Genomic DNA, 18,183 nt, shown 5'->3' on the forward strand with positions numbered 1-18,183 from the left:
GCGCAGCCCCCCCTGCTCCTCTGACACAGACCCTCCCCCCACTCCTCAGGGGCAGCCCCGTCCTGCTCCTCTGACACAGACCCTGCCCCCGCTCCTCAGGTGCTGCCCCCCCTCTGCTCCTCTGACACAGACCCTCCCCCTGCTCCTCAGGCACAGCCCCCCCCCCTCCTCTGACACAGACCACCCTCCTCCCGCTCCTTAGGCCCAGCCCCCCCTCTGCTCCTCTGGCACCACTGCCTTCCCCCCGAGCCACTGGGCCAGACCTCCCTGCTCTCTCTACTGGCGCAGACTCCCCTGCTTCTGCCCCACCAGCACAGGACCTACCCTTCTGCTCCCCCACCCAGCACATGCCCCACCCTTCTCTGTTCCACTGACAGACACCCCCCTCCACTGGCACACAGGCCCCTCATCCTCACACACTTATTCACTCCACACTGAGTGGTGCACAACAAGCAACTCTCATCATTAACTCTGAGCTATTTCTTCCAGAGCATTAGGGGCCATTGGAAAGCAGCACTGCATCTGCAGCTGTTCCTGTGCTAAGGCCGCGAAAATCTCCTGGGAGTTCAGAGCCTCCTTGGAAAGTTACAGTCTGTGAAACCAATAGCGAGACAAATCCAGTTGCCTGCACCCCCGAGAAAAGCAGAGCATGCGCCAGCCAGGCTGGGCTGCCCCTGAGGTACATGTGCTGGTGCCACCTCTGAACCTGCCCTCCATTGTGCTCTGCTGAAGGGCAGGTGTGTAGGGAGCACGCACAGCCCCATGGCCATTGACAAAGCTGAGCTAGAGCACACACATGTCACACGCAAAGTGAGGGCTCTGGGCATGCTGGGCTACAGCCTGCAGGCCAAGTACATCCTTCCCAGTGCCTCCCTCAAGGACAGCTGGCTCTGAAAACCAGGAGCAGTGTTCTCTCAGCAAAAACCCTGCTTTCTGCTCGCCAGTCCCAAAGCCCCGTCCCATGCGTGTCCAGCACTAAGGGCAGCAGCACAGTGACAGCAGGATCCGTCGTGTAAAGCATGGCACTAGACAGTGGCTGCACTGAGCCCTGAAGATACTGGGGGGAGGTGACATCTCTGGGCCAGCCCTCTGCACATTTCAGTTATTTCTTTGCATAAAATATCAGCATTAGGTGTATCTCCCCAGCCCCCCCAACACATTCAGCCAATACTAACTGTCGGTGGCAGTCAGCATCTCTCCCCTTGCACCGTACGCTCTCTTTTCCTTTTCAGGGCACTGGAGATCCTAAACCCGCAGAGAGGTGGCAATTCATTTCTGCCCCAAGCATTCTCCTGAGTTTGGCTCTGCATCACTCTAGACAATGTCCCGCTGCCAGTTTTGCCCAACAGCCTCCAAGCCAAGAGCAAAGCAAGGCTCTTTGGGGTGCAGGTTGCTGTCCGTGTGCTGTTCTGTATTGGCAGAGCTACGCAGTTCTGGAGATGTGGACCCAGACATTCAGGGACATCCATCCTGCATCTGCTGCACTTGGTAACTACTCACGCTCCAAACTCTGTCAGCAGGAACAGGAACAAACATGCTTCTCCCCTTCTTGCAACCCTGCCCCCATCTTGCATTGGCACGTCGCACGCTGGTGCTGGCTAAAAGAAAGAGCTTTAAGATTTTTTAAATTGCAAAAATGAATACCAGGTCTGCCGCACACCATCCAATGACCCCAGGGCCCTTCTCAGGGCTGCCCCCCTCAGTTGAACCCCACAGAGAACACTGCTCCTCCAGCTCTGGGGCAGGCAGGTGGCCACTGCAGAGTCCCCAAGGACTGGTCATGTAAACAGTCATAAGAAAGGCTAACATCCTATTTTCTGCCACAGGTCTCATCCATGCGGGAGATCCAGCTTCCATGTTCTATTGCAATAGTTTTGGGACCTCCACCTGCCAAGATAAAAGGGTTGGTTACCCTTCGGCACAGGACTGGAACCAGGGGGTTACTGAAATGGGTTGGGCTTGTTTATTTTTAAATGAATTGAGTGTGAGCCAGGTGTTGTATTAGTAGCCATGGGGAGTAACTCTCTCTTCAGTGGGCAGGCAGCAGCTAAGGGCTCTTTTCCCTGTCCCAGCTCGAGAGGGTCGAGGGGAGTTCAGTCTCCATGGTCCATTCAGTCTGTGCCTCTCACTGATGCCAGAAAACCAGTTGCAATATGGGCAACTCAGGTGGGGCCTGCAATTCCCCAAGCCACTGCTGAGAGACAGAGCACCCCATTACTATTCACCTGAGTCACCAGCCTTCACACTTGACACTACAGGAGATCTCTGTCCTCACATTGAGCCAGACAGAGCCTGTTGTGTATCACCTGGGTTTAGACACCGGCACTGAGCTGAGATGGCGAAAAAGACAGATGTTCACCCCACTAACACCTGGCTCAGCTGAGTCCCATGGCACATGCCCAGTTATCTGTGGCTGGGTTATTGAGGGAGAAGTTGTAGAAAATCCTCAACCTCAGAGTGTAGAAACGCCCCAGAGTCACCACTGTCGGCTGGTGACTCACAGGAAATTTCAGGCTATTAAACTCATCTGAAGCCAATTCTTGGTCCCCCAGCAACTAGCCATTGACTTAAATGGGTGAGACCAGAATTTGGCTGCTGAAAAGAATATAGAAAAACTGCTCAGGAGCCTTCAGCCAGTTGCTTTGGGGTTAGCAGGCTTTGCTGAGGCAAATGGCGAGAGGATCTAGGGAACTGACTAACGTGCCAGAATTCTATTCCAGAGGTTGTTTCTGGTTGGCTAGCACACAGAGGCTCTCCAAAGAAGGTTAGCCTCCCTTTATTCAGTATTCAGGTGACATGAACGTGGTGTCCAAAGGTGCTTGGACTCAAACGCTGGAGGGGGCGGGGGGGCTGTCGGAATCTAAAGCTAGACCTGAAATCTTGGGTCACCCAATGAACCAGGTAATGTTCTGTGGAGATCCCAGCTCCTTGTCCCTCACTTGCCTTCTTTAGCTGTTTGACATTGCTGGATCGAATGGCCGCCAACAGCTGGTCCCTTGAGTTCTTCTCCTGAGCGGGAAGTGCCTTCTCCACCATCTTCCTCTGGGTGGCTGGAGAGAGAGAATTCCTTATATTTTCATTGATCAGGGGTGGGGCTAGTGGAGGTGGGGGTGGGGGAGGTGCAGCCGGAGGCCCACCCTTCTTAGGAGAACTTTTAGGGGAAGACCACGGGGAAGATTTTGGGGATGACTGTGGCGAAGGCTTGGGGGACGCCTTTAGCAAGCCGCCTGCCTTTGGCACCTCTAGCAGGTCCTTCTTCTCACTACGTTCCTGAACCTGCTTCTGTTCCTGCAGGCGTTTCTGCCTTTGCTTGTCCATGTTCCTACTCAGCAGGTTTGTGACTGTCATGCGGGGACCTGCCAGTTCAAAATGATAGCCCAGCTTCAGGAGGGTGGTATTCTCCTTCAACAGCTTGGCTATCTCCATCTCTGTCTTTCCCCCGCAGATGTGTCTCTGGTTATGGAAACGCAGCTCTGTCAGGGTGTTGTTCTGCAGCAGGGCACGGAAGATGGCCAGGATCCCTTTACCTGTGATGTGGTTAGAGTCCAGATTGATGCTGGTTAGTGTCTTGTTTGACTTCAACATAATGGCGATGGCAAATGCGACATGGTCATCAGCACGGGTATTGGCCAGTGAAAACACTTTGACCACGGTATTAAATTCCAAGGCCTCTGTGAAGCGCACCAGGATTTCACTGGTGATGCAGTCAGAGTTATTGACATTGACTTCCGTCATCTCTGGATCATTATTCTTCACTCTTTCTAAGGGCTCATCAAAGATACTGGAAGCTGCTTCTTCCTCTTCCTTGGTCAGGCTTGGGGCGCTATCCACAGTTTTTGAGGAGCTGTTTTCTGGGATCTGTTTAGGCTCTGTCTCTGGTGCTGGAGGAGCCTTTTCCTCAGTGACACCTTTGGAGTCTGTAAGTGATTTCTCCTTACCATCAACCTTTGAGTATTTCTTTAAAGCTGAACACCTTTCTTCTTCTTTACTCTCCTTTTCTCTCTTTTCTTCTCCTTTTCTATTCCTTCCTAGCTCTTTCTTTGGTGCTGCATTCTTCTCTTCTTCCTTTCTGTCCTTTCCTAGCTCTTTCTTTGGTGCTGCATTCTTCTCTTCTTCCTTTCTGTCCTTTCCAAGCTCTTTCTTTGGTGCTGCGCTCTTCTCTTCTTCCTTTCTGTCCTTTCCTATGAGTTTTTTGTCAATGGCCTTGTCTTTGTTCTTGGGGGCCTTTTCTCCTTTGGGTTTTTCATTGCATTTACTCTCTAATTCTTCCTTCCCTTTGTAACTTGTTTTTTGAGCACATTCTCCTTTGTTACATTCTTTTCCCAGATCGAAGTCTCGTTTCCTGACAAGGTCTTGGGAACGAGCTTCCTTGCCCTTTCCTTCCAGGTTCCTGGGGTCTCTCTTCCTCTCTGCTGGCGTCCCTTCCTAATGAGAAAGAAAATCAGAGAAAGAAACAACAAACCATTAGATACAACTCTGTGATGTTATCTGATTAAAATATGACCAGATATTTCATTGTTGCAACCACTGTTATATATTTGCAGCAAATATAGTACAAAGATTGTCTAGTGAGGTGTCTATGAAAAGGTTATGATTTGCTGGTTATGATTATGTTATCTGTATGCATGTATCATTTTTGTATGTGAAGTTATAAGTATTGGCTCTATACTTGGATTTCAATGTTTGTTCCTGGGGGAACGCCCACAAAGTAATTAGCCTGCACATCTTGGAGGGACTATTCAAACTGAGTAACCCAACGAAAGAACATTTAACTGACAATGGACCATGGGAGATACTCAATGGAATGTCCTGCTGTGACTAGGCGAAATGCACGGACATGTGACTTTCCTGTGTAACCCCAAACTCCATCTTGTTGCTGTGATTTTCCACAGTAAAAACAATGAAATGCCCTCCACATGGCAAAAGCTATAAAAGGCCTGGAAACACCTCAATTTGGTCTTCAGTCCTGCTTCTTACCTCTGGAGGAGCTTTGCTACAAACTGAAGCTCTGAACAATGGACTGAATGACTCATCCAAGCTGTGGATATACTCCAGAAACTTGATTTGAACCTGCAGTTTATTCCATCACTGCTACAAGCCTGAGCCAAAAATGTTGCCATTACTGTATGTAATTGATTCCATTTAACCAATTTTAACTCTCACCTTCCTTCCTTTCTCTTTCTTTCTTTTTATAAATAAACCTTTAGATTTTAGTTAATAAGAATTGGCTGTAGCATATATTTGGGTAAGGTCTGAAACATTCATTAACCCGGGAGGTAATGTGTCTGATCCTTTGGGATTGGTAGAACATTTTCTTTTATATGATGAAATATGATTTACAGAAATTTTCATCATATTTGACATGGATACCTGTATGGAGGCCTGAGGCTGGATCACTTTAAGGGAACTGTGTTGTTAGGACTTCTGAGTAACCAGTGAGGTAATAAAGAAGTTGTTTTATGCTGGCTTGGTAAATCTAGGTATTGGAATATCCACCAGCTTTATGGGGATTGTCTGCCCCATTCTTTGCAGTTCACCCTAGTTGAGTGACCACAGCTGGCTCGCCACTAGGACCCCGGTCACAAACTCCCATAACTGTCTAGCAAATATAACAGAGTAACAGAGCATTCTGTTTCTGTTATTTACTATAATGTCAGTGCTGCTTAATGCAAAACAGTTACAAATTCTGTTGCTATTCAGGTTTTTCAAAGGTAGATTAATAACTCTCGGTATTAATCTGGGTCCCCACAGTATACAATACACATCCAAACACACTAATCAGGCATTGTATGATACATGCAGTACGTTGGGAGCTCATGAAAAGAACAGAAGACTTTGCAGACTAGATCAGACCCAGGATCCATCTAGCCCAGCACCCTGTTTTGGACAATGGTCAGCACTAGATGCTTCAGAAAAAGATGCAGGAAACCTCTAGTAGCAGATGTGGGATAATCCATCCCCCATGACAGTCTCATACTAATCCCTATTTCTTAGAAATTGACAAAATAAAGGAGTGGCTGAAATGGGACTCGATTAATAAATATTTAAAGGAGGGTAATATAATTAATTAATGGAAGCCACTGGCATGAAGACTGAAGTGCTCAACATCAAGACGAAAACCAAACTTGTTTTTTCTAACATAGATGGAATGTACGAATCAGGTCACAGCAGAGATGAGACACTACAGCTTACACACCCTGGGTGTCAGTGAGAGCAGATGGATGGGATCAGGAAGACTAACAATAGCCTCAGGAGAAACTTTGCTGTATTCTGCACGGGATGATGGACAACGCCATGAGGATGTTGCTATCCTTTTGAAGAAGGGAGTGGAGCAGTCCTTGCTTGAATGGAAGTTCATCAGCAGCAGATTTATGAGAGCCAGATTGAAAGGGAAACACAATAATATCACCCTGATCCAGTGCTATGCTCTGACAAATGATAGTGATGAAGCAGCAAAGGACAAATTCTACCTTACACTGCAGGCGGAGTTAGAGAAATACCACGCCACAACCTAACTATCGTCATGGGAGACCTGAATGCCAAGGTCGGTAAGGACAACACAAACAATGCCAGAGCAATGGGAAGACATGGAGGTAGCACCATGAATGAAAACAGAGAGAGACTTGTTGATCTCTGCAATATAATCAACCCAGTCATTGGCAAAATCCTATTTCAACATCGTGAAATTCACAAGCTGACATGGTGTTCTCCAAATGGCAGGGATAAGAACCAGATTGATCATATGATGATCAATGGCAAATGGTGACGCTCACTGGCAGATGTGAAATTTAGAAGGGGTGCCGATGTTGGCAGCAACCACCACCTTGTGACAGCCTTCATCAAGCTAAAACTGAGAATTGTGGGTCCACCAAACAAGGGACATAGACGTTATCATGTTAATAAGTTAAAGGTCCCTGAAATACAGAAAGCCTTCATTTTACAGTTAAAGAACACGCTTCAGGCACCTGCAGACGATGAAGAGGAGGGGAACCCAGATGAGGGAATCAACAGGAAGTGGGACAAAGTAATAACAATCTATAAACAGAGCAGTGAAGCTTGTCTAGGCTACAGGCAGAAGAGAAGGAAGGAGTGGATTACACCCAGTACATAGAACGCCACAGAAACCAGACGAGCTCTGAAAAAAAAAGTTTTAGACACAAAATCCCAGAAGCTAAAGGACAAATACCACAAGCAGTATAGCAGGGCACACCAGGAGGTCAAACACCTTGTGAGAGTGGACAAATGACAGTATATTGATAATCTGGCAACACAAGCAGAGGATGCAGCTACTAGTGGTGAACAAGGAACTGTTCACAAAATGATGCGACTTATCAGTGCAAATGTCAGACACCAACAAACACACTCATCAGCGACAAACAAGTCCACCCACTGACAACAGAAAAAGAACAAGAAATATGCTGGACAGAGAACTTCAAAGGATTGCAGAACAGGGAGCAAAGAGGAAACAAAAATCTGGAAGGCAGAAGAAGATCTTGATATCAGCACAGACACCCCAACTAAGAAACAGATCATCCATGCCATCAAATCCTTAAAAAATGGGAAAGCTCCTGGCAAGGACAACTTGAATGCAGAATTGTTCAAGGTAAATCCTGAGTTAGCAGCATCTATCCTGACCCCTCTGTTTACATCAGTCTAGGAAAGGGAAAAAGTGCCAGATGAGTGGACCAATGGAGTTATACTGAAGATACTACAGAAAGATGCTCTCAGTGATTGTAATAACAGGCATGGTATCACATTTTATCTGTGCCAAGCAAAGTATTGTGTAAGATCATAGTCCAATGTATATCAGAGACAGCTGATAGCATCCTCAGAAAGAGAAAGCTGGTTTTTGGAAAGGGTGGATGGACGGACCAGATCCTCACTCTACAAAACATAATAGAACAATGCTCAGAATGACAATGGCAACTCTACATAAACTTCAAAGACTTTGAGAAAACTTTTGATAGCATTCAGAGGACCAGCCTATGGCGTATTCTGCAGGCATATGGAATCCCTCTCCGTATAATCAACATCATCAAAAGCTTTTATTTCAACTTTACATGCAATGTTGATCACAGTGAGGTGTTTTGAAGTCAAAACAGGAGTATGTCGGGGTGTATCATGTCTGCAATCCTCTTTAGCATTGCCATCGACTGGGTAGTGCGGCGCACAACAGAAGACATGCCAAGAGGCATCAGATGACACCCTTCTTATCCCTTGAAGACCTGGTCTTCACAGATCATCTCACTCTCCTATCACATACCCAACACCATATACAAGAAAACACAACTTGACTCAATACATTCAGCTAGCAAATCGGACTGAAAATCAACCATAATAAGACAGATATCATGACCCTTAATATTGCCTCACCATCACCAGTATGGATAGAGGATTATATTCTCACCAATGTAGAAACATTCACATACTTGAGCAGCACCATCAGCCAGGATGGTGGAACAAGCCAGGACATCCAGAACAGAATCAGTAAAACCAGGAACACCTTCAGGAGCTTAAATACAGTCTGGAAATCATCAAAATACAACACCAAAACCAAACTCAAGATTTATCAGAGCTGCGTTTATACTTTATAGTGCAGAATGCTGGGGAATGAGAAGTATGACATGTCCAAACTGTCTTCATTCCACACAAGCTGCCTCAGAAAAATCCTCCCTATCTTTTGGCCCAGAACAATCTCAGACCAAGACCTATTCACACAATGCAGCCAAGAAAATATTAGCATTATCATTGCCAGGAGGCATTGGAGATGGATTGGCCATGTGCTTCGGATGGAAACTGATTCCATCACCAGCATAGCAATAAGCTGGACACCTGAAGGCAAGAAAAAACGAGGCCACCTGAAAACATCATGGCAAAGAGCTGTGGAAGCTGAGCTGAAAAACCTGGGGCACAGCTGGGGAACCATTGAAAGACTTGCCAGAAACAGACAGGAGTGGAGGAGCTTTGTCGCTGCCCCAAATGCCAGAGGATACTAACTAACTAATATAATTAATGCCAAAACAACATGGGTTTATAGAAATAAATCCCGCCAAACTATCTTTTTTTGAGGCGATGACGTTTGGTTGATAACAATAGTGTTGATGTAATTTAGTGTTGATGTAATTTACTTACACTTCTGTAAGGTTTTTGATTTGGAACTGCACCACATTTTGATTATAAAACTAGAATGATATCAAATTAACCTGGCACATGTTAAATGGACTAAAATCTAGTGAGTTCCACAGTCTAATTACGTGTAGTGTGAAAATATATTTCCTATTATGTTTTGAATTTCCCACCTTTCATTTTAATTGTGTCCCCTTGTTCTTCTGTTATGAGAAGGGACAAAAGAAGCTCCCAATCTCCCTTCTCTAGGCTAATCATTTTTTCCTATCCTCATTGCCTTTCTTATGAAGCAATCACAAACTTTTCAATCTTTCTTCATAGGAGAATTTTTCCAGGCCCTTGATCATTCTAGTTGCCCTTCTCTGAATGCCCTCTGGTTCTGCAATATCCTGTTGGAGATGGAGAGATCAGTGCTGCAAACAGTATCCAAATGAGGCAGCACTTTTGATTTCTATAATGACATTATGATACTTTATGTATTATTCTTCATCCCGTTGCTTATGTCTCCTAACATTGTGTTTGCTTCTTTGATGACAGATGGATGTTGAGCCAAAGTCTCATTAAGCTTCGGCAATGATATCCACGTCCTATTCCTGACATGATGCAGTTAGTATAGCAGACTGAAAGGTGCATGAGTACTTCACATTTTCCGCTACAGTGGGCATTACTTTGCATTTATTGGCACTGAAATTAATTTGCCATGGTGTTGCCCATTCCCCTAGCTTGTTGGGTCTCTGAAGTTCCTCACAGTTCTCTGTGATCCTGATTAACCTAAAGCAGTGGTTCCCCAACTTGATCTGCTGCTTGTGCTGGAAGTGGCAGCCAGTATGTCCCTTGGCCCATGCCGCTTCCAGCAGCTCCCATTGGCCTGGAGCAGGGAACCGCAGCCACTGGGAGCCACAATCGGCAGAACCTGCAGATGCGGCAGGTAAACAAACTGGCCCAGCCCACCAGGGGCTTTCCCTGCACAACTGGTGGAACAAGTTTGGGAAACACTGACCTAAAGAATTCTGTATCATCTTCAGATTTTGCTGCCTCACTGCTCATGCCCCTTTCCAGCTCATCAATAAATACAGTGAACAAGACAGGGCCTAGTACAGAACATCAAGCTCTCACTGTTCACTTTTTGTCAGAATGAAAATGGTGAGCTAGTTCTATTCTTTGTTTTGATCCATGACAATACTTTCCTTTCGTTGCATGACTAGCTAGCTTCTTTAGTTGCCTTTTGTGTAGGACCTTGTCAAAGGCCTTTGAAAGTTGAAATTGTCAACCAGTTCTCCTTTATCCACTACTTTACTGACAATTTCAAAGTTTTCTAATAGATTAGTGAGACATGATTTTCCTTAGCAGAAAGGATGCAGTACTGCTTAGATCTTATATGTAGCATGATCTTACAATTTTATTATTCTATGTTTGATCATAATTTCAACCAATTTACCAGATACAAATGTAAGGCTTATTGGTCTGTAATTCCTCAGATTGCCTTTAGAACCTTTTACAAATGTTTCTAAATCTTGGTACAACATGAGTTACCCTCCAAGCTTCCATGCTGGAGTGCATGCCTAGAGCAGGGCCTAACAGTGCCCAGCCCGACCAAGCTAAAGAAACATGGGATTAAGTGGGTGGCTCCCCCACAGCAGTCTGGCACATGTTCAGCTGGGTAGATCAACTAGAGTTGTAACATGAGGCTGCCATACCACTTTTGAATGTATCTATTTTTTCCCAGCCTGTCCTCTTCTGACTCCTCATTCTCTGATAGTACCTCATCTTTATTACCAGGAAAGAATGTGTTTGTAGTAGGAATCTCCCCAACTTTCTCCACAGGGAAGACTGATGCAAAGAAATTATGATGCTTCTCACCAATGTCCTTATCTTCCTTAGTTGCTTCTAGTCCTTTTAACCGCTGGTGATCCAGCAGAAACACTGTTTTTTTCGCAGGCTTCCTGCTTCTGACACACTTAAAGAATTTCTTGTAGTTTGTGTTTATTTTTTGCTCTTCAAAACCCATCTTAGCCTCCCTATTTCCTTGTACAAATATCCTGATGTTGTTTAGGCTTTTTCATTGGCTTAATGAGGGTTAGATTTCCACATCCTGGAGGATCTCCATTAGACTCAAATAACCTCTCCTGGTGTGTTTGTTTTCTTGTGGCTTAGGATTTGTCTTCTATTCTTTATGTGCCTCAAAGAGACACAACACAGCCAGTCTACTCAAAGCAAACACCCAGGGCAGCTGTTCTACAGCTCCCTGGAACCCCATGATCAGACTGCTCGGTGCTTGCACAGCACCCCAGCATCTGTCACTTGGAGGCCACATTTGGAGGGGTGGCTTGGGTTGTTTGTTTGTTGGGTGAATTAAAATCCTCCTGTCAATTCTGGGTCTGAGGCCTGTTAGTTTAACCTGCATTGTACTCTCCTGTGGTTCACAAAGTGCAGTGGGACTGCTCCTTGGGATCCACTGCAGTTAGTTTGGTTCTGTCTTTGTGCATCAGGTAGCTTATGAGGGGTGGGATCAGATCTGTGTGTCACTCATTGATCCTGGGAGAGTTTCTGCCTCCTCTAAGAGTTCAAAAGGGAACAGAGTGGGCTGAGCCTAGTGGCGAGGTGGGAAAGGTTTTCTGCCTGACAACAGGCAAAGAGGAACATTGCCTTGCATTATAGCTAACAGGGAGCCGCCCCCACCACACAGGTAGGTGCTCAGCTGGGCTCAGAGCTTTACCTACATGAATTAACCTGGATCCCCTTCCTGCTCTGGTCCGCAGGGCTTAGCGCTGCAGGGAGGGAGAAAAGCATGCCCCAGAGGACTTGGCAACACCACAGATTTGTTTCTGAACAGAGTGGTGTGGAGGAGTTGGCAGAGGCAGCACCATCACCGGGGGCCCTTTGAGGTGTAGGGGAAAGGAGAAGAAATGATGCTCTGTCCTGCTCTGATGTAGGAACCTGCTAATAGTGGTCTCAGCTGCAGGGAACTCCAGAGCTGCTGGCACTGAACTGCAGCCAAAGCCCAGAACCTGGAGATGGGCCAGCACAAAATCCCAGTCCAAAGACCATTGACCTCTGTGGAAGTTTGCAGTCAACACTGTTCCCCTTCTGTATAATGGGCCAGCCCCCAGCAGTGAACGCCCCTGCCTGCAGAGATCTTCGGCTCTGACTCAGGCCCATCTCCATCCCAACTGGCACCCTGCTGTGCAGTGTGCAGTTCGCAAACCCAGGGTTAAGTGAATTCCACAAAGACAGACGTTTTTCTGTGGAAAAATCTGGCCTGGCTCTAAGTGTGTGTGGAGCTGCCCTTGGAGACTGTTTGTACTTGGAGCACATACAGATGCCATTTGGGATGGGAGTTCTGTTTATTTCATTTAGAGACTTCTTGGCTGCTCATCTCAGATCTAAACAAGCAGCAGAAGCGCATACACCAGACTGAGCAAAAGCCCCACAGCAGCTCCTCCTGCCAATTCCATATGCTCCAGCCTGGAATGCAAACTAGCCCCTGCAGCCACCCACCTGGGAGAGGAGATGCTTAGCTGCTCGGGGAGGCAACCTTGGGGCTTCACCAACCCACAGCCCAGCTCTTCCTCCTTCTCATTCTGGATGCAGCTGCTGGGAGCAGGCAGCTTGAGCTCACCTTGGGTGGTGGCATTTCCCCTCAACCAAGGCGAGAGCCCCTTTCTGAGATCTAGGTGGTGATATCTCCATCTCTGGAACAAAAATGACTAATCCATGTTGGTTGCTGCCAGACACTTTCTTTGCTTCAAGCAGAAGCAAATGAGGCTCATCCTTGTCTCCAAATCAGGGATCTCAGCAGCAGGCCCAGGAGTTCTCCCGCAGCCATCGTACACCAATCCTGTCCCAGCTTCCCAGTGAGGGGCACTTGCATGGTAATATGATCCCTTTGCTCCCCTTGGTGCCAGCCCCATCCTCAGTAAATGCTTCTCTTTTGCCTCAGGAATCCTCTTCTCCTGCTCTATCCACAATGTCCCATCTCCAACACCAGCCTTTGCCAGAGAAACACCTTCCCTTCTCCACAGCAACTCCATTCACCCTCTCCAGCCTCCGGGTAATGAGCTACCCCTCCATGAACCACTGCTTCTCCAGCCCCTTCCTCTTGGCAGAGACCCTGCCTCCTTGGCTTTAGCTACTACCCCATGTCCCCATTATTGTGAGTATCCCCCAGACACTAGGACATCACCCAGCGCCCCAGCCTGCGTCTCGCTGCATAGCTCAGGAGGCGTTCCTGTGTCCTGTCACATGAGGTGAAATAAGCCTCAGGCTCAATAAGCCTCAGGCTCATCACACATGTAGATAGCAGGCGCACAACCGCAGGGACTTCCTCTCGCTGGGAGCATTAGCACAAGAACAGTGCAGTCTCAGAGACACTGTTATCCCAGGGAAGCCATAGTCAGGACAGCACCACATTCCTATTACAACAGTATTTGAGTGGGTGGGAACTCCCTCACTCATTGCACTTTGGTGTGGCACTCTCGCTGGTGTGGTTAACCCACCCCACTGAGCCCCTACACAGCCATACCACCTAGCTACATGGGGCATGATGCTGGGAGATACTTTTATGACCCAGTCTATATTATTACATGACCAAGGATACTCTGATCTCATGGGTCAGGTTGGACAGAGTTAGCCATTTGCACATTGGTTGTCTGTCTCTTTGTGTTCACCTGTTTTGTCTTGTGAGCGTCTTGGAGCAGGGAGTGTCCCAGTTTGTCTGTATTCTGCACAATGGGTCCTACTCCTCCTGAGGCCCTTGGCACTATTGAAATATGAATCAATAATAATAGTATTCATGGACATGGGTGGGGGTTGGAAGAACGTTTGTCCCCCACACTCTGATGTGACCCAAGCAGATGGGCACTGGTAATAGCTGGCATTCTGGGAGTTCCACTCGTCTTCCTGCCTCAAGTAGAAGGAATCCCATCTCCCCTGATCTTTTCAGCTCTTTATGCAAGTGCGAGCTGCTCTCTCCACATGCCAGCAGCTCTGAAATCTTTCTTTCTCACCTCAGCCAGTGCAGCTTGGCACATTGGAGACTCTTGAGCCTCTCCAAGTCCTTCAGGTTCAAATCAGCAACAGTCTCGGCACACCTGGGACCCAAGGCCGCCTGGTGCCATATGGCTGAGCAGCAAATAATGAGGACTCCCTGGAGTAAGGGAGGCTGTGAAGGAAGATGGTGAGAGAGAAGGAGCTGGAACACGTCCTGTACTGGGAGTGGCAGAAAGAAAGAGTAGGAGATAGGTATCCCCCAAATCTGAAGAGACTAGAGCAAAATAGAACACAGGGCAGGTCCAGGCTTAGCAAATCTGCAATAGAAGCAACAGTTCCTATCGCTTCCAGCACAGTAACACCTAATTGCCATTGTTCTCCATCACATTCCCATCTTTCCAGATACCAGCATGCATGTTTAACTCCTGGGCCCACTGCAGGGTCTGCTACAAGTTTCATCTTCACAAAGACTCCAATAAGTATCATCCTGAGTTTCTTTGCTCTGGCAATGGCAGAGCCTCAGGAATTCATCCTGGGGAAAGCAACAAAATTTCCAAGAGGCATAAACTGGCTGTGAAGTCTCCATCCTGGCAAAGCTGAGATCATTGGAATCATGGCTATGAAAATGATTTTCACATCACTTCTTCTGGAGCTCTCTGAAATCACAGTTCTTCCCTAATGTCCAAAGCCAAGCACAGCCACCCACGAGGGGAGGGTAATTAGATTTGCTTGAGGGGAGCTGGGGAACAGGGGAAGAAAGAGGCAACCCTAGAGATTTCAGAGGCCAATGTGGTAGGTGCCCAGTGCAAAAAAATTTCTCTCTGGAAACTGGTAATGGTAGTTTGTCAATCTGTGAACACTGAGGTCTTTAATGTGGCTAAAATATCAATCAGTCACTCTGGGAGGGAAACATAGCAGTCTAAATACACAACAGATCCTTGAATCTCTGGCCAGGCCTACACTGCAGACCTATAGTGGTATAACCACATCACTCTGGGGTTTGAAAAATCCATCCCCATGTGATGTAGTTACACTGACCTCAACCCCCATATAGACAGTGCTATGTTGGCAGGAGAGCATCTCCCATCATAGATTATCAGGGTTGGAAGGGACCTCAGAAGAGCATCTAGTCCAACCCCCTGTTCAGAGCAGAATCAATCCCCAAATAAAGCCCTAAATGACCCCCTCAAAGACTGAACTCACAACTCTGGGTTTAGCAGGCCAATGCTCAAACAATGCACTGAGCTATCCCTCCACACAGCTGCCTCCTCTCGGGGAGGTGGAGTAACTATGTCAATGGAGAAGTTCTTACATCAGCATAGGAGCTTCTTCACTTAAGCACTACAGCAGAACAGCTTGCCAATGCACTGTTTTGAATGTAGACCTGCCCCAGCACTTGAAGGCATGTTTTCTAACCCTTTAATGATTCTGATGGTCCCTCTCCAATTTATCAACATCCTTCTTGAATTGTGGGCACCAGAACAGGACACAGGATTCCAGCAGCAGTAGCCCCAGTGCCAAATACAGAGGGAAAATCACCCCTCTAATCTTACGTGAGATTCCTCATTACCCCTGTGGCCACAGCACCGTACTGGGAGCTCCTGGCCCCAGTGCAGTGAGGTGGCTAAGGAAGCAACTACAATCCAAGCAGAAGTAGGGGTAGTGTTATCACTACTGAATACTGCACTAGCAAGATCCTTACTAGATGCTGTGGCTAGTTCTTGTGCCCACACTTTTAAAAGAGCTGTTTAGCTACAAAAATTATTCCAATTCTGGAAAACAGACCTTACAGTGAGAGAATAAACAAACTCAATCTATTTAATTTAACAAGGTCAAGGGATGTCTTGCTCACAGACCATCCGGTACCTAGTGGAGAAAAGTTTTCTGACAGTCTAGGGATCTTCAGTCTAACAAGATAACGGTGTAACAAGGTAAGCTGAGGCTAGACAAATTCAAATTAGAAATAAGGTGCAAGTTTTTAACAGTGAGTGTAATTAACCATTGGAACAACTCCCAAAGGCTATGCTGGATTCTCTCTGTTTTATATCAGGGCTAGATGTCTTCTTCTAAACTCTATCCTCTAGCTCAGTGGTTTCAACCTGTGCTTTGCAGACCCCTTGGGGTCCACAGACTATGTCTGAGATTTCCAAAGGGGTCTGCATCTCCATTTAAAAAAATTTTAGGGGTCCACAAATGAAAAAAAGGTTGAAAAACACTGGACTAGGCCATCCAGAAGTGAGGGGCTTAATACAGTAGAGATAATTGGGGGTGGATTCTCAGGCCATTGGACTAGTTTATTATAATGGCCCCTCCTGCCTCTAAACTCTGTTCAGCTATGCACATCCAGGGACTGAACTCCCACCTGCTGCACCTAGGCCACTGCCTTAGCCACACTGCTGCTATACAAGGTGGTCAGTGCCAAGTCAAGGAGTCTGACACACTCTGCTTCATTCAGTCACTGAGTTCTCAACAGTCAGCCTAGAGGAACATGAGTGGCTGCACAGAATGCTAGAGCCTCTTAAAGTGTATACCCCTCCCCTTTGTTGCACCCTGCCAATTTGCTCCATCTCTGCTGCCTTGTTCACACCACATCTGTTTAGGCTTTTCCATAGTGCTCTGACACATTTACTTCTAATAGGTCTAAAAATGAATGACAGTGCAAATCTCCCATCTGAGTGTGTTTCCTTAGTCATCCTGGAGCACAATTATTAGGGTTAGGGTGACAAGATAGCAAGTGTAAAAAATCGGGTCGGGGTGGGGGGTAATAGGTGCCTATATAAGACAAAGCCCCCAAATTCGGGACTGTCCCTATACAATCGGGACATCTGGTCACCCTAATTAGGGTAGTGTTTTCATACCCAGTGTCAGACCTTTAAAAAGAAGTCTAACAAAAATAGCCGGGTGCTTGGCTGATTAATCACTGGTGTTTTGATGAACTGAAATGACTGCTAGTTTCCTCTAAATAGACTAAAATGAGTATTGCTATTGCTTGCTGGTGATTGCACTCCCAAACCCACTCAGATGCTTCCTTAAAAGGAAAAGGAGACTGAGAACTTGTCTGGAATCTGAGCATTAGAAGCTAGTGGTTCCTCCCCAGTACAGACTGCCAGTCTTCTACTGCAAAGTTTGTTTGTCAGTGACAGATGTTTGCAGGGGTTATTAAACAGACATCGTTTGACTCTGGAGATTCACCTGGTGGTCTGTGGCATTTAGCAGAAGATTGGCATGAAGGTGAAGTGCAGCACACTGCATCAATGTTTTTAAGAAAATAACTAAGGGCTAAAGACCCACATTGCTTCTTCCTGAATCCTGCGGTGGGCCAGCTAACAGAATACAGTGCTATCTTACCGTTCCCTGTCTCTGTGCAGTGACTGCTCTACACTTAGGCTCAGATTCTCAAAGCTATTTTGGTGCCTAACACTCACTAAAATTAATGGCAGTATATCTTTGAGGATCTGTGTCATAGGCTTGGTCTGCACTACACAGTTAGGTCATAGAATCTCAGGGTTGGAAGGGACCTCAGGAGGTCATCTAGTCCAAGCCCCTGCTCAAAGAAGGACCAATCCCAATTAAATCATCCCAGCCAGGACTTTGTCAAACCTGACCTTAAAAACCTCTAAGGAAGGAGATTCCACCACCCCCTAGATAACCCATTCCAGTGCTTCACCACCCTCCTAATGAAAAAGTTTTTCCTAATATCCAACCTAAACCTCCCCCACTGCAACTTGAGACCATTACTCCTTGTTCTATCATCCAGTACCACTGAGAACAGTCTAGATCCATCCTCTTTGGAACCCCCTTTCTGGTAGTTGAAAGCAGCTATCAAATCCCCCCTCATTCTTCTCTTCTGCAGACTAAACAATCCCAGTTCCCTCAGCCTCTCCTCATAAGTCATGTGCTCCAGCCCCCTAAGCATTTTTGTTGCCCTCTGCTGGACTCTCCAATTTTTCCACATTCTTCTTGTAGTGTGGGGTCCAAAACTGGACACAGTGTTCCAGGTGAGGCCTCACCAATGCCGAATAGAAGGGAATGATCACATCCCTCAATCTGCTGGCAATGCTCCTACTT

General features: G+C 46.7%; 1 protein-coding gene across 1 annotated transcript in view; it reads right to left on the bottom strand.

Moving 5' to 3' along the window:
- Window positions 1-253: 253 nt before the first annotated feature.
- Window positions 254-18,183, bottom strand: part of LMOD1 (leiomodin 1) — a 58,599-nt gene continuing 40,669 nt past the window's right edge. Inside the window, exons 2-3 of the mRNA XM_030561063.1 lie at window positions 2,944-4,425; window positions 254-1,887 (exon numbers count right to left, since the gene is read on the bottom strand). Coding sequence (XP_030416923.1) covers window positions 1,861-1,887; window positions 2,944-4,425 — 1,509 coding nt within the window. The 3' untranslated portion in view covers window positions 254-1,860. The remainder of the gene's footprint in view (window positions 1,888-2,943; window positions 4,426-18,183) is intronic.

The sequence above is a fragment of the Gopherus evgoodei genome, chromosome 4 (genome assembly GCF_007399415.2).
Source record: "Gopherus evgoodei ecotype Sinaloan lineage chromosome 4, rGopEvg1_v1.p, whole genome shotgun sequence".
Classification (NCBI taxonomy): domain Eukaryota; kingdom Metazoa; phylum Chordata; order Testudines; family Testudinidae; genus Gopherus; species Gopherus evgoodei.